This window comes from Cupressus sempervirens, chromosome 9 (assembly GCF_028749045.1).
Source record: "Cupressus sempervirens isolate cs-2001-9-10 chromosome 9, ASM2874904v1, whole genome shotgun sequence".
NCBI lineage: Eukaryota > Viridiplantae > Streptophyta > Pinopsida > Cupressales > Cupressaceae > Cupressus > Cupressus sempervirens.
This window is the reverse complement of record NC_143126.1, coordinates 413,146,276-413,158,732: the sequence shown is the minus strand read 5'-3', so window position 1 is coordinate 413,158,732 and position 12,457 is coordinate 413,146,276. Positions and strand designations below refer to the sequence as shown.

The window sequence follows — 12,457 nt, the reverse complement described above, 5'->3', positions numbered from 1 at the left end:
CTATTGTGGAATTGAAAGCAACCTGCTGTCATCCATGCCACTTGCTTATAACATATATAGTTCAGAATAATTAGGAAATAATAACATAAATGCATGAGTTGTATGGAAAACATGGGTTCTATGTCAATCGTTGCTCAACTCCGGATTTTACTCAAGCTAAAAACACTAAGCAGAGATTTTAATACTTGAAAAGATAAAAACAGATAGAATCCTCAACTACAAATTTGTGAACGTAAAATATAATGGAAAACTAAATCTAAATTAAGAAAATAAACTACATTTTGAAGAGACAAAACCCTGCAATATTTTCATCATTCCATACTTAATGCAAACATAAATATCTACTAAGTTCCATATTGCAAGGAAATACAATTCTTACCACATTAAGCACAAAAACTTTTGCTTCTATATCTTGCCATGGGATTGCAGCTTCTGGTGGTCTCAATGCTCCAGCAAACAACTAGGTGGTAACAAAATTTAATAACGTTCCTTGTTAATATCATATGGCATTGTAGAAGCAAGGAAAGCATTCAGTAGCAATCATGGAAGAAACTTAAAAGAAAAGTAATTCAAGATTAAGAACTATATCATTTAAAATTGCAAGTATATCAGCAGCTACTTTTAAAACTTGTAATCAAATAAATAACTACCATCCCTTGAATCTTTCAAAATTTCAAATTACTTAAAGCATTCATTGCAAAAGGTTGAACATGCAAAGCATCTACACATCATTCACACTCAGTGTGCCAAAACATCATTACTAGTGTGACTGCATACAATATCTATACTAATATTATTTTCAAGGAAAGTCTATTAACTCAATCAGAATCTATGTTTTTAATAAAAATTGTATATGTCCTAGCAGCACAATGCATATGCAACTCTTGCTATTTCAATATCAATCCAAACAAATTTATATTCATATCCTAAAACATCTTCAATGCTATTCACAAATTAATATTTAAGACACTAATTAGCAATGTCTGCATACTAATATGTTGTAAACTTGTATGTGAAAAAAAATATAATTATTGTGTCACAAAGATGAATTGACAAAAAAATATGAACATGCTCAAATCCAATGAGCATCTATTATGGGTGGGCTTTTGGACAATACATACAAAACAAATACCCTACTGACAATCTTCTTCTTGTTTGCTTGCTACCCAAGGTTGTTAGATAGTTTGTGGTTGTAGTATGGAATTTTCTCCATTTTTTAACTTTAAACCACCCATATATTATTGATACACTTCATTGTTACTAGGCTTGTAGTGAATAACATAAGTCTCGTACAAGATTTGGATTCTAAACAAAATTAGCCAAATTTAATATTTGTCACCACTATTTGGCTTACAGTTAAAATGTTAGTTTCCTCTCTCATTGGGACAACGAATACAAATATAGTATATGGAAATGGTGCTTAGCTCACATGACTATTTAGGGGTTGCTTACTAGATATGGATACCAAGTTGAAGTGGCAACTGGCAATTGGCAACAATCACACAGGTGATATGTCCAAGACAATTGATGATTAGAAAAACACAATAAATGCTGAAATTTGATGACAATTTTTGGAACCACACCACGACAAGAGAGGTGAATCAGTATAACAATGATTTCACCAATTTTAACTTTATCAAGCATAATAGTATTCGTTACTAGATTTCATCAATAATGTACATAAGAACACAATAACACAATGTTTTACGTCGAAACCCAAATGGGAAAAACCACCACAAATTAATACTTCTTATATAATTCTTCTTTTACAAAATTTGTAAGCACCAACCCACTAAAAGCTCCCACTTCTAAAATTGTAAGCATCAACTTACTAGAGGCACCGACCCCCTACATTCACTTTGTGAGCACCTAGAGGCAGCCACCCCTCGTTCTCTTCTTCAAACTGCTACAATCCTTTTCACAAAACAGCTATAATGCTGCCAACAAATCTGCCACAAATCTGATTAGTATCTTCATATAAAACTGCCATAAAAACTTCACAGAAAACTATTCCAAATTCTTCTTTTCCTTTGCATGAAGCCCTCTTCCGAAAGTCTTCAACATTGGGCTTCTCTGCAAATGATATTTACTAATGGCTCCTCAGTGACCATGTGTATATTTGATTCTCTTCCTTATTCACCACCCTCTTTTCTCAAGATCTTAATACCTTCACAAAAGGATGCAGCTCTTCAAAAAGATACAACCCTTCAAATGGTCATGCTCGTTACCATTGAGTCTGCATATTAACTTAATTACTGTCTTTATTCTCTTAATATATATTCATCATAAAGGTTTTTCTTTTATTCAGAAGTTTGATGACTTCTTTAGTCTCACACATATTTCAATTAATTTGCTTTATTGCTTCATACTGATTCTTCTTCAGTGATCTGCCCCTTGTATATTTCGTCACCACCAACTTACTTCTCTTAAACCTCTTCTTTCTATTCTAATTTCTATGTTCTTACTCACACTGCTCCTCTCACTTCTATCCTTCCATTTTGCAACTTCAAATCATTATTGTTTCTTATGAAAAGAAATATCCTTTAGAAGAATCCTAAATCTTCTAATATAATTTCTATCTTTAAGTAACTGCTGCCTTTAGAATCCTTGTCTTAACTAATATGACTTCGATACGGAGACATCCTCAGACATGAGTGCTCCTCAGACATGAGTGCTACGGAGACATCCTCAGACATGAGTGCTACATGAGTGCTTCAGTGATCTGCCCCTTGTATATTTCATCACCACCAACTTACTTCTCTTAAACCTCTTCTTTCTATTCTAATTTCTATGTTCTTACTCACACCGCTCCTCTCACTTCTATCCTTCCATTTTGCAATTTCAAATCATTATTGTTTCTTATGAAAAGAAATATCCTTTAGAAGAATCCTAAATCTTCTAATATAATTTCTATCTTTAAGTAACTGCTGCCTTTAGAATCGTTGTCTTAACTAATATGACTTCGATATGGAGACATCCTCAGACATGAGTGCTACATGTTAAATTTTATTGCTGCTAATTAACTAATTGTTTTCTGCCTCATGTGCTCAGCTTGGGAATGATAATTACTCTAACTTGAGTACCATCTTTCAATATGAACACGGAATTATTTCCTTTCAATAGTCTCTGCCTTTCCATAACATAAGCACTGCTTATAGAGTATATTAATTACTGTTTTTAAAACATAATCAACCCCCTCTATTATTAACCATTGCCCAATGAAATCACTACAATTTCACAAACTTAATTGTTGTCCTTGTTTTGAAGTTGCTATCTTCATATTAATTTCAGCACAGCATAATTCCATCCTTATCAAGGAATTGCTGATCTTTATCATAGAATATCATTACTTCTCTTAGTAGATATTTATGTTCATTCTTCACTACTTTTTTATACATGGGATTTATTTTCAAGGATGTCGGAAAAATATGTATAATCATTATGTTTATATCTTTAGTTTAACATAAACATCTTTACATCGGCTTGCTATCTTACCATTTCTCTTCAATGAAATTAGCATAAAATAAATTATTCTTATTTCACTTTGACATCACTATCTTGATAACTATCTTGTCTAGCAATATTCTTTTCCATACAATAATCTTGCTTATTCACTTTTATCACCGACAACCAGCTGCAAAAGCAGCCAAACAAGTATGCCAAATAAATACTAAAGGCAATTTGAATCCAAAACTCACCAAAGGGCTCTAACGAGAAGAAAGACCAAAAGGGAAACTCTTGCCAACTTCAAAGGCGAAACTTTGGCCAAGGGGCTCTCAAACACAATTATTTAAACTTGCAGAAACCTCTTCCCTAGTTGTTGAGGTTCTTCATATCAGTATTCAACACCTTTCCATAGTCCAAAGGCTTAAGACATGTCTCAATCTGCAAGATTTCGCTAAAACAAGGTCCAAGGGGATCCAAAACCAAACCATTACACCTCAACCTATAGTGCCCCTTCTCACGATGAAAAAGTGGCAAAGAAGGCTTTGTGAGTTTCCTATTCCCAAAAACCAAACTTGAAGCACAATGTTATATTGCTAGGTAAAAGCTTATTAATTTCAATAGAAACATAAAATCTAGCATAATATAATCTTTAACAAGATTTTCTAACAAGGCAAACCATTGACCAATAGCATTAGTTATACCTTAGATGACACTTTCATACCAAAATAATAGAGGGAGCTCAAGGAAATGAACCTAAATAGAAGTTGTGTTACTTTGGTAGCACCAAATATAATAGTTCATATTTGGAAATGAAGATACACTGTACTGAAAAACCAAGGAACTCCTTGTAGAACTCTTGAATAGTTCTCCAGGTTTTTAAGCGAGAACAAGAGGTGACCATTTAACAGGGTTGTAACACAGGGTATACCTGAAAGTTTCATAGTTTAAAAAATGCCAAATACTCTTCTGATTCGCAAGTAATTCCAAGTCAAAATTTAAAGCAAATTAATGGCCACGAGTGTTTGAAAAACTCATGACAATTGTATCCTTGAAAACTTGCAACTATATGCAAACAATTGTGAGTATTGTATTAAAAACTCCTCCAAGCCAGTAATTTAGCTTTCCTTGCTTGTAGTTAAGAAAACATGACGTTTGTTGGTGGTTGAAGTTTCATAAACCTATCACACCCCCACAAGGGGACGCTGCCCCTTGAAACCATTAGGGATGCTGTCCTCAAACCACCGTGAGGGTCACTACCCGTCAATATCATTGGAGCCTAGAGTCCCAAATCCCCCTTAGTTATTGGAATCTATCAAATAAAAAACTTGTTTACAATGAGACGGTAATGCATAATTGTGATGCAACTCTTGTGTGTGCTTAGTTAGGCATTTTTTTAACAAAACAAGCCAAAAATCTATTTAGATGAGGCAGCTTTACATCTGGCATGGCTAATGGAAGTGGCATTAAACTCGTTTAGAGTTGAACTTGTTTTTAGTCCATAGTATGTATTAAATTATAATTGTGATTTATATATGCTAGAAATTAGTTATATGCATAACAAATTTAGTAATGTGTGCTTATTTTTAAAAATTTATGAGTAAAATGTTCAATAAAATCCTGAATTTTTGTTGAGTCTCTAGTATCTAAAAACATTTGGCCTACTAGGTTATTGTTGAGTCCAAGATTTTCAACTACACCTAAAACCTATGTCACAAGGTTTGCCAGATTTTCGGCTTACAGTCTGGAATTCAGCAAATTTGTGAAAAGTTAATCAAATTCATTGAAATTCGTCTAAAGTTTGCTGGCGTGTATTGAAGAGAAATTTTCAGTAAAAGCCCTGGTGGCTCACGCTAGCTATGCTGAAGAATATGTATGTTTTTTTTTTTCGTTTTTCTTGGCTTTGCAATATTTTGTTTTTCCAAGATATATGATGTTTGGAATTTCTATGGTATAAGCAATACTGAAATTGAATGCAAACTAATAGCTTTGCTCAAATCCTCAATTTCCTTGCAATTTAATTTAGTATAGCAATTTAGAGTTGTATTTTAATTGCTTAATTACTCAAGAAAATTTACAATAAATTTAGGGAAATCTGTATGTAGAAATCAGTTGAAGCAGACAGTATGAAATCCACTTCTTTCAACAACTCCAAGTAGCAAACACTGAACACCAACCCAATAATCTGCCTGAGAGTGAAGTCGATAGCAGGGATAATTCAACACTAATGTATGTGTAGTTGGTGCCAAGAAACAGCAGCACTGAACGCCACAATGCAGCTGCATATGACAACAAGATATACAGATGCTTGCGTCAAAAATATAACACCAAAACCCCAAGCGTTACCACACAACATTGATTGCAGGCCTTAAGAATTTGATCGCAGCCTAATTGCTTGTAACCGCGACCCTTTCCAATGACTACTAGCTCACAATAGATGTGATTGCAGCTCCCAGATGTGATTGCTGCATGCTAAAGGTGATCGCAGCCAAATGTCGTCTAGAGATGACTTATGTTTACCGTATGGGGTAAATGGTGTATTGCATACAGATAATAGACAAGAACATGTAACATAGCAGTACTCGTTTTATTATTCACATATTTGCCGAAGAGATTACATAGTGCGTACAATGATGATTACAATGATCTCGGATGGTGTACATATACCTTTCCGAAGAACCTTCCCGAAGGGGCCCGTCGGCTACATAACAATTACCGACTACATGCTAATCTACCCGTCGGCTGTTTTATAATTTTACCAACAAAACCAATTACCCAACCAAAACAGTGACTAGAAATATTGCACAGACGAGAAATGTGGAATCAGACAGATAGAGAATCTTCCAACACCATACACCACAAATCCTCAAATTTGATATGGAATTCAGATTGAAACAAATGCTCAATTCACTATACAACAGCAGTGAGATTGAGTGCATAATCAGACTTAGAACACTGATTCAATTTCTTTACAGCAGAAATAATTGATGCACAATTCAAGAGGAATTAGTCCTCAAGAAATTCAATAAACTCAAACCCTCACAAGCAAATATATCAAAAGCAACAAACAAGAACAAATCTATTTTCTTCATGAAGGCTCTTTTATAATGCAGCTTGGCTTCTCCAATACACCTTTTAATTAGAATCTTCCATCAACTAGTTTAAATAAATAACTCTCAAACACATAGCCTCATGAAGACACTTTTCACTTAGGAGGCTTCTTCAACACACCATCAAATTATAACACTTAAATGATAAAGTCATTTATTAAGATAATCTTAATAAACAACTTATAATATAGAGCTCCATGAATTAACCCAATCAATTATTGAAGAAGCCAAACCACCTAGTGCCTCAATTGCACTACTAAAAATAGGAATTGCCCACAACTGGCTTACTATAAATAGCAAGTCAATCAGCAAAGACCCTCAAATCACGATGTCACCTCATGGGTGTTGCAATGATGAACTGACTAAACTCAGCTACAAAAGCCTACTAACATGGGGACATTACAATTTCTACTGCAATGGCTAGTTGGAAAGGAATTTTCTACAGCTGTAACAAGTTGAAAAGGAATTTTCTAATCAAGGGTGCTCCCCTTAATACCACAACACACAATAGAAACAAAGAAACAACACAAATTGAGAGAACAAATGTAGGCTTCTTATTATTGCCGCAAATGCATAATTACAGAATTACAATATGCAAACTCACATGGGCACCTTCCTTACAACAATCTGCAAAATAGAGTTGTGACTACCACCCACAACTTCCCTAGATAACCTACGGGCCTTCCTTATATAGGCATTTTTCACCATCCGAGAAGGTTCTAGACACTAAACCCTAACGCTTGAGGCCGACAAACCTTATATTATATTATTTTATTACATACGACCACTCAACTCAAATATCAAACTACATTTTCTGATGGGTCCACTTCTAAAGACCATAACTAGCAAATCATTGACCCGATGGGCTATTATAACCCCCTTTTGGAATCCTCGACTAAAGATTTACAGTAGATAATTGTGCAAGCGTCAATCAGCTAAGGTTTTGCTTCATTTTGGAACCATTTAGGTCTTTGTTGCTAGACCGTAAATTTCGATAGCCAAAATCCATACAGAAAATCTACAATAATTGCATAATATATATGATATGACAACAAAACTCATCTAGCAGGTTGATATATCCAAGATGAAACCCCACATATGAGATTAGAACAATCTGAGCACATAATACCAACTTACTAAAATTAGCAAGCTCCCACAAAAAGCAACTCTACATAGGAACAACCCTTATTGGAAACACAAAACTGGAAAACTAGAAGTAGAAATACTTTTGGGTGATGCAAGATTGCCCTTACGCCCAGGATGCTCTTGCATCAGACACCTAGGGTAATTTGAGAAGTAACCCTGTCACGCCTCAAGTAGTCAGAGGAAAACCAAAACGGTCAAGTAGTAGAATATGTTCCTTATGATGGAAAATTGGATACCAATGTTGTGTTAGATTGGGTCTCAAATCTGGAGAAGTTCTTTGAGTATGAAAACACTCTTGATAATATAAAGGTCAAGATTGCAATTACTAGGTTGAAAGGTCATGCTTCGCTATGGTGGGAGCATTTGCAAACTGATAGACAAAGGAGAGGAAAGGAGAAGATTAGAACTAGGCATGATGAATCCTCCACTAGCCCATTTGACTAAATATTCTCCATAGGTTTTGTTCCTTGTGCTTCTACCAACACGACTATCTAATATCTCCTCAATCTCCTTTGTAGCTAAAGTAAATGCCAGAATACTCCATCATGCTTCTACAACCTCATCTCCATCACCTCCTTCATAATATTCTATCAAATCTGAAATGTTAAATATTGGTGAAATATTCAATTCAACAGGCAACTCTACTTCATAGCCCTTTCAAGAATCATGCCTTTTCAATATTTTGCATGGTCCAAACTTCTTCATTTTTAGCTTCTTATATGTACCGATTGGAAATCTTGCCTTCCTCAAATCAACTATGACTTCATCTCCAATTTGAAATTCCCTATAACTCCTTTTCTCATCTGCCTTAGCCTTATACTGTATATTCATCCTTGTAATGTGCTTCATCACATCCTCATGGATGTTCTTCAAATGTTCAGCAAAATTTTCTACTTCAACACTACTTACTTCTCCATTATCCATACCTCAATTTAGAAGCATTTCTAGGACTCCTCCCATACACAACTTGCAATGATGATTTACCAGTACTCCTATTGACAGAATTATTGTATGCAAATTTTTGCTATGGTAAAATCAAATCCCAACTTTTTAGGTTATCCCCAACCAAGCATCTCAGTAAATTCCCCAAGCTTTGGTTCACTACCTCTCTTTGTCTATTAGTCTATGGATAATGCGATGAACTGAAGTTCAAATATGTCTCCAATTTCTTCCACAATGTATGTCAGAAATACCCAAAAAACTTGGTATCTCGATCAAAAACTAGGCATTTTGGCACACCATGTAGTCTCACCACTTCTTTGAAACAACTTCACCACATGAACAACATTAGTAGTCTTCTTGCAGGGAATGTAATAAGCCATTAAGAAAAAAGCCACTTTTTAAAATCTATCAACCACAACAAATATTGAATCATGCCCTCATTATGTCCTTAGTAAACCAAGAAAAAAATTCATGCCAGCATCTTCCCATGGCTTCTCAGGTACAGGTAATGGCCGATATAACCCTCTATTTTGCTTCAATCCTTTCATCATCTGACATAATCTACAACTCTACACAAAATTCTTGACATCTTGCTACACCTATGGCAAATAATAATTCTTAGCACCAAAGCAATGGTTTTATCTCTACCAAAGTGTCTAGTCAATTTTCCACTATGCTTCTCCTTCATGAGATTCTCTCTCATAGAACTTCTAGGAATGCACAATTAACTTCCCTTGAACAACATACCATCTTGGATTATGAAACCCAATCACTTTGTCCTATCAAGTGTAACATGTTTTGTACAAGCTTTCCAAGCTTCACCAAAATCAAGATCCTCTGGATTCAAATTTTTATGTTCCTTGAACCCAACCACATCAATTTGCATCTCTGTCAGCAAAAGTTGTCTTCTACTAAGAGTATCTGCAACTTTGTTAGACTTCATACTCTAGTATTTTAAAACAAATGTATAACTCTGCAAAAACTTAGCCCATTTCAAATGCCTTTGGTTCAATTTTCCTTGACTACTCAAATATTGCAAAGCTTGATGATCAGTATACTAAACAAACTCCTTAGGAAGAAGATAGTGTCTCCACTTCTTCAATACCTGAACTATAGCGTAAAATTCCAAGTCATAAACAAAATACTTTATTTTGGCATTATTCAATTTCTCACTAAAATAAGCAACAGATCTACCTTCTTTGCTCAAAACAACTCCTATTGCAGTACCACTAGCATCACAGTCTACTTGAAACACCTTATTAAAATCTGGAAGTGCTAAAATAGGCTGCTTCATAACGTTATGTTTCAATACATTATAACTCTTCTTTGCTCCTACTATCCACTTAAATTCTTTCTTATTCCCTCTCATTACTTCAGTCAAGGGTCCATAAATATTGCTAAAACCTCTGACAAATTTTCTATAAAAACTAGCTAGTTCATGAAAAGATCTTACCTTTGTTGCACTCCTTAGAGTAGGTCGTTCAAGGATAGCCGTCGCTTTCTCAAGGTCCATTTTCAGACCTTTTGTTGATAATACAAATCCTATGTACACCAACTCCTTCACAAAACTACACTTCTTCAAATTTATCAGCAACTTTTCTTCCCTTAACTTATCAAACACCTTACAAATGTGTATCAAATGCTCCTCCAATGTCTAACTAAAGATCAAAATATCATCTAGGTAAACAATAAAAGACTTACCTAGAAACTCCTTCAGTACCTTATTGATGAGCCTCACGAAAGCGCTCAATGGATTTGTTAAACCCAAAAGGCATGACTAACCGAGTGTGCATCAAATGCTCCTCCAATGTCTAACTAAAGATCAAAATATCATCTAGGTAAACAATAACAAACTTACCCAAAAACTCCTTCAGTACCTCATTCATGAGCCTCATGAAAGTGTGGATTACTTAACCCAAAAGGCATGACTAACCACTTGTACAATTCTTCCCTTGTCTTGAAAGCAATCTTCGACTTATCTCCTTCTCTGTTACGAATCTGATGGTACCTACTCTTCAGATCTATCTTTGTGAAATACAATGCTCCACTCAAACAGTCCATAATATCATCCATCCGCGGAAATGGAAATCTGTACTTGATTGTGATCTTGTTGGTAGCTCAAGAATTTGTACACATCCTCCATTCTCTATTCTTCTTAGGTGCTAATACTTCTAATACAACATAAAGACTCAAACTCCCTCGAATCAACCCTTTCTAAACAACTCATGAACTTGTATATTCAACTCTTCACTTTATGTTGGTGTCATTCTGTGTGCTACCTTGTTTGGTACACTGGCTCCTAGAATCAAGTCCATGTGGTGACTAATCTTCCTTACTAAGGGTAATCCATCAGGTACATTATCTGACACAATATCTGGAAACTCTTCCAACAAATTTGTACCTTCCATAGGTACCTCTTTACCATCTTTTGGAGTTATAGCAAAACACATATGCTCACACCTCATACCCTCGAGAAAACTGCTTTCGATAACCAAAACATATTCTGGCAGCACTACACACCTTTTCTTCTTTGTCCTTCAATGGATTCAACTTATCTTTCACTTCATCCTTTGTCAGAGTATAGGTATTTGCACGCTCATCATGTATAGCATGCTTGTCAAACTGCCACAGCCTACCCACCAACATATGACATATGTCCAAAGGTATGATATCACAAAGCATCTCATCTTGGACGCTTCCAATCTTGAGCTTCACTAGGCACTATTCTTTGATTGTGATCTTGCGGTCATCCTGCACCCAGGCAATACGATATGGACGTGAATGTTTTTGAATCTTGAGATTTATCTTCGTGACCATCTTTGCTGACACCCGATTGTCAATGCTTCCACCGTCAATGATCACATCACAACAGTTATTTTCACATTTTCTCTGGGTGCAAAAAAAGCTCCTCTAATCATGTTCATTCTCGCCACTCAGCAAGACTCTTTTGTTAATTATGACTTCTCTTTCAAGATCTTCAAAATGCGAGGATTTGCAATCTTCATCAACTTGCTCAACTCTGACTTGGCCTTCAATTCTTCTATCAATCCTTCCTTGGTGCTGACACTCAAATACCATATGCCCTTCCTCTCCACACTGAAAATAAGTTCCACAAAAACCTCCTCTACCTGATCCATGCCCTCTTCCTCTTCCTTTTTGATCTCTATTATTTTGCTCATGGAAACAGTTGTTTCCCCTCTAATTTTGATTGCTACTACTAGCCTCATCCTTCTTCTATTGATCATCATTTTGGCCTCCATAAGACAATCCATCAAATCTTCCACCGAGACCTCTACCGCTATTTTTTTAACAAACATTTTGTTCAACTTTTATTCAACTCTTAGGAAAACTAGTACGCCTCCTCAATACTGGTCATTCGAACCAAACTCAGCTCCTCCTAAATGCTTGGTCTCAACCAATTCATATGGCGGGCAACTTCTCCTTATTAGCTTCAGCATGGCCGGTTCTAATGAGAACTCAGTAGAACTCTTTGGTATACTCATAATCCATGGGAATGAATTGTCACTACAATTTATCTATCATCTAATCCCATGATGATTTTATCATTCCCTCTCCTATTTCACTCCAATTGAATCTCCTCCCACCAAATCTTTGCATGACCTTCAATTTGGCCTTTGGCAGTCAACCATATCTGGATCTTCAATATCCTCATACTCAAAGTATTCTTCTACTTCATATATCTAATTGATCAATTCCTCCAAGTTAAGATTTCCCGAAAATGTGTGCATCTCAAATTTAGGTCTTTCCCCAAGCTTGGGTCCTAAACATCTTTACTTCTTCTAGGTTCAAAACTT

At 35.4% G+C, this 12,457-nt stretch overlaps 1 protein-coding gene across 2 annotated transcripts in view; it reads right to left on the bottom strand.

The window, feature by feature from the left end:
* LOC149539057 (ARM repeat superfamily protein) overlaps positions 1 to 12,457 on the bottom strand; it is a 373,217-nt gene that overhangs the window by 164,541 nt on the left and 196,219 nt on the right. For both annotated transcript variants that reach the window (XM_089800403.1, XM_089800404.1), the window contains exon 12: positions 380 to 460. In XM_089800403.1, the coding sequence (XP_089656529.1) occupies positions 380 to 460 (81 nt within the window). The remainder of the gene's footprint in view (positions 1 to 379; positions 461 to 12,457) is intronic.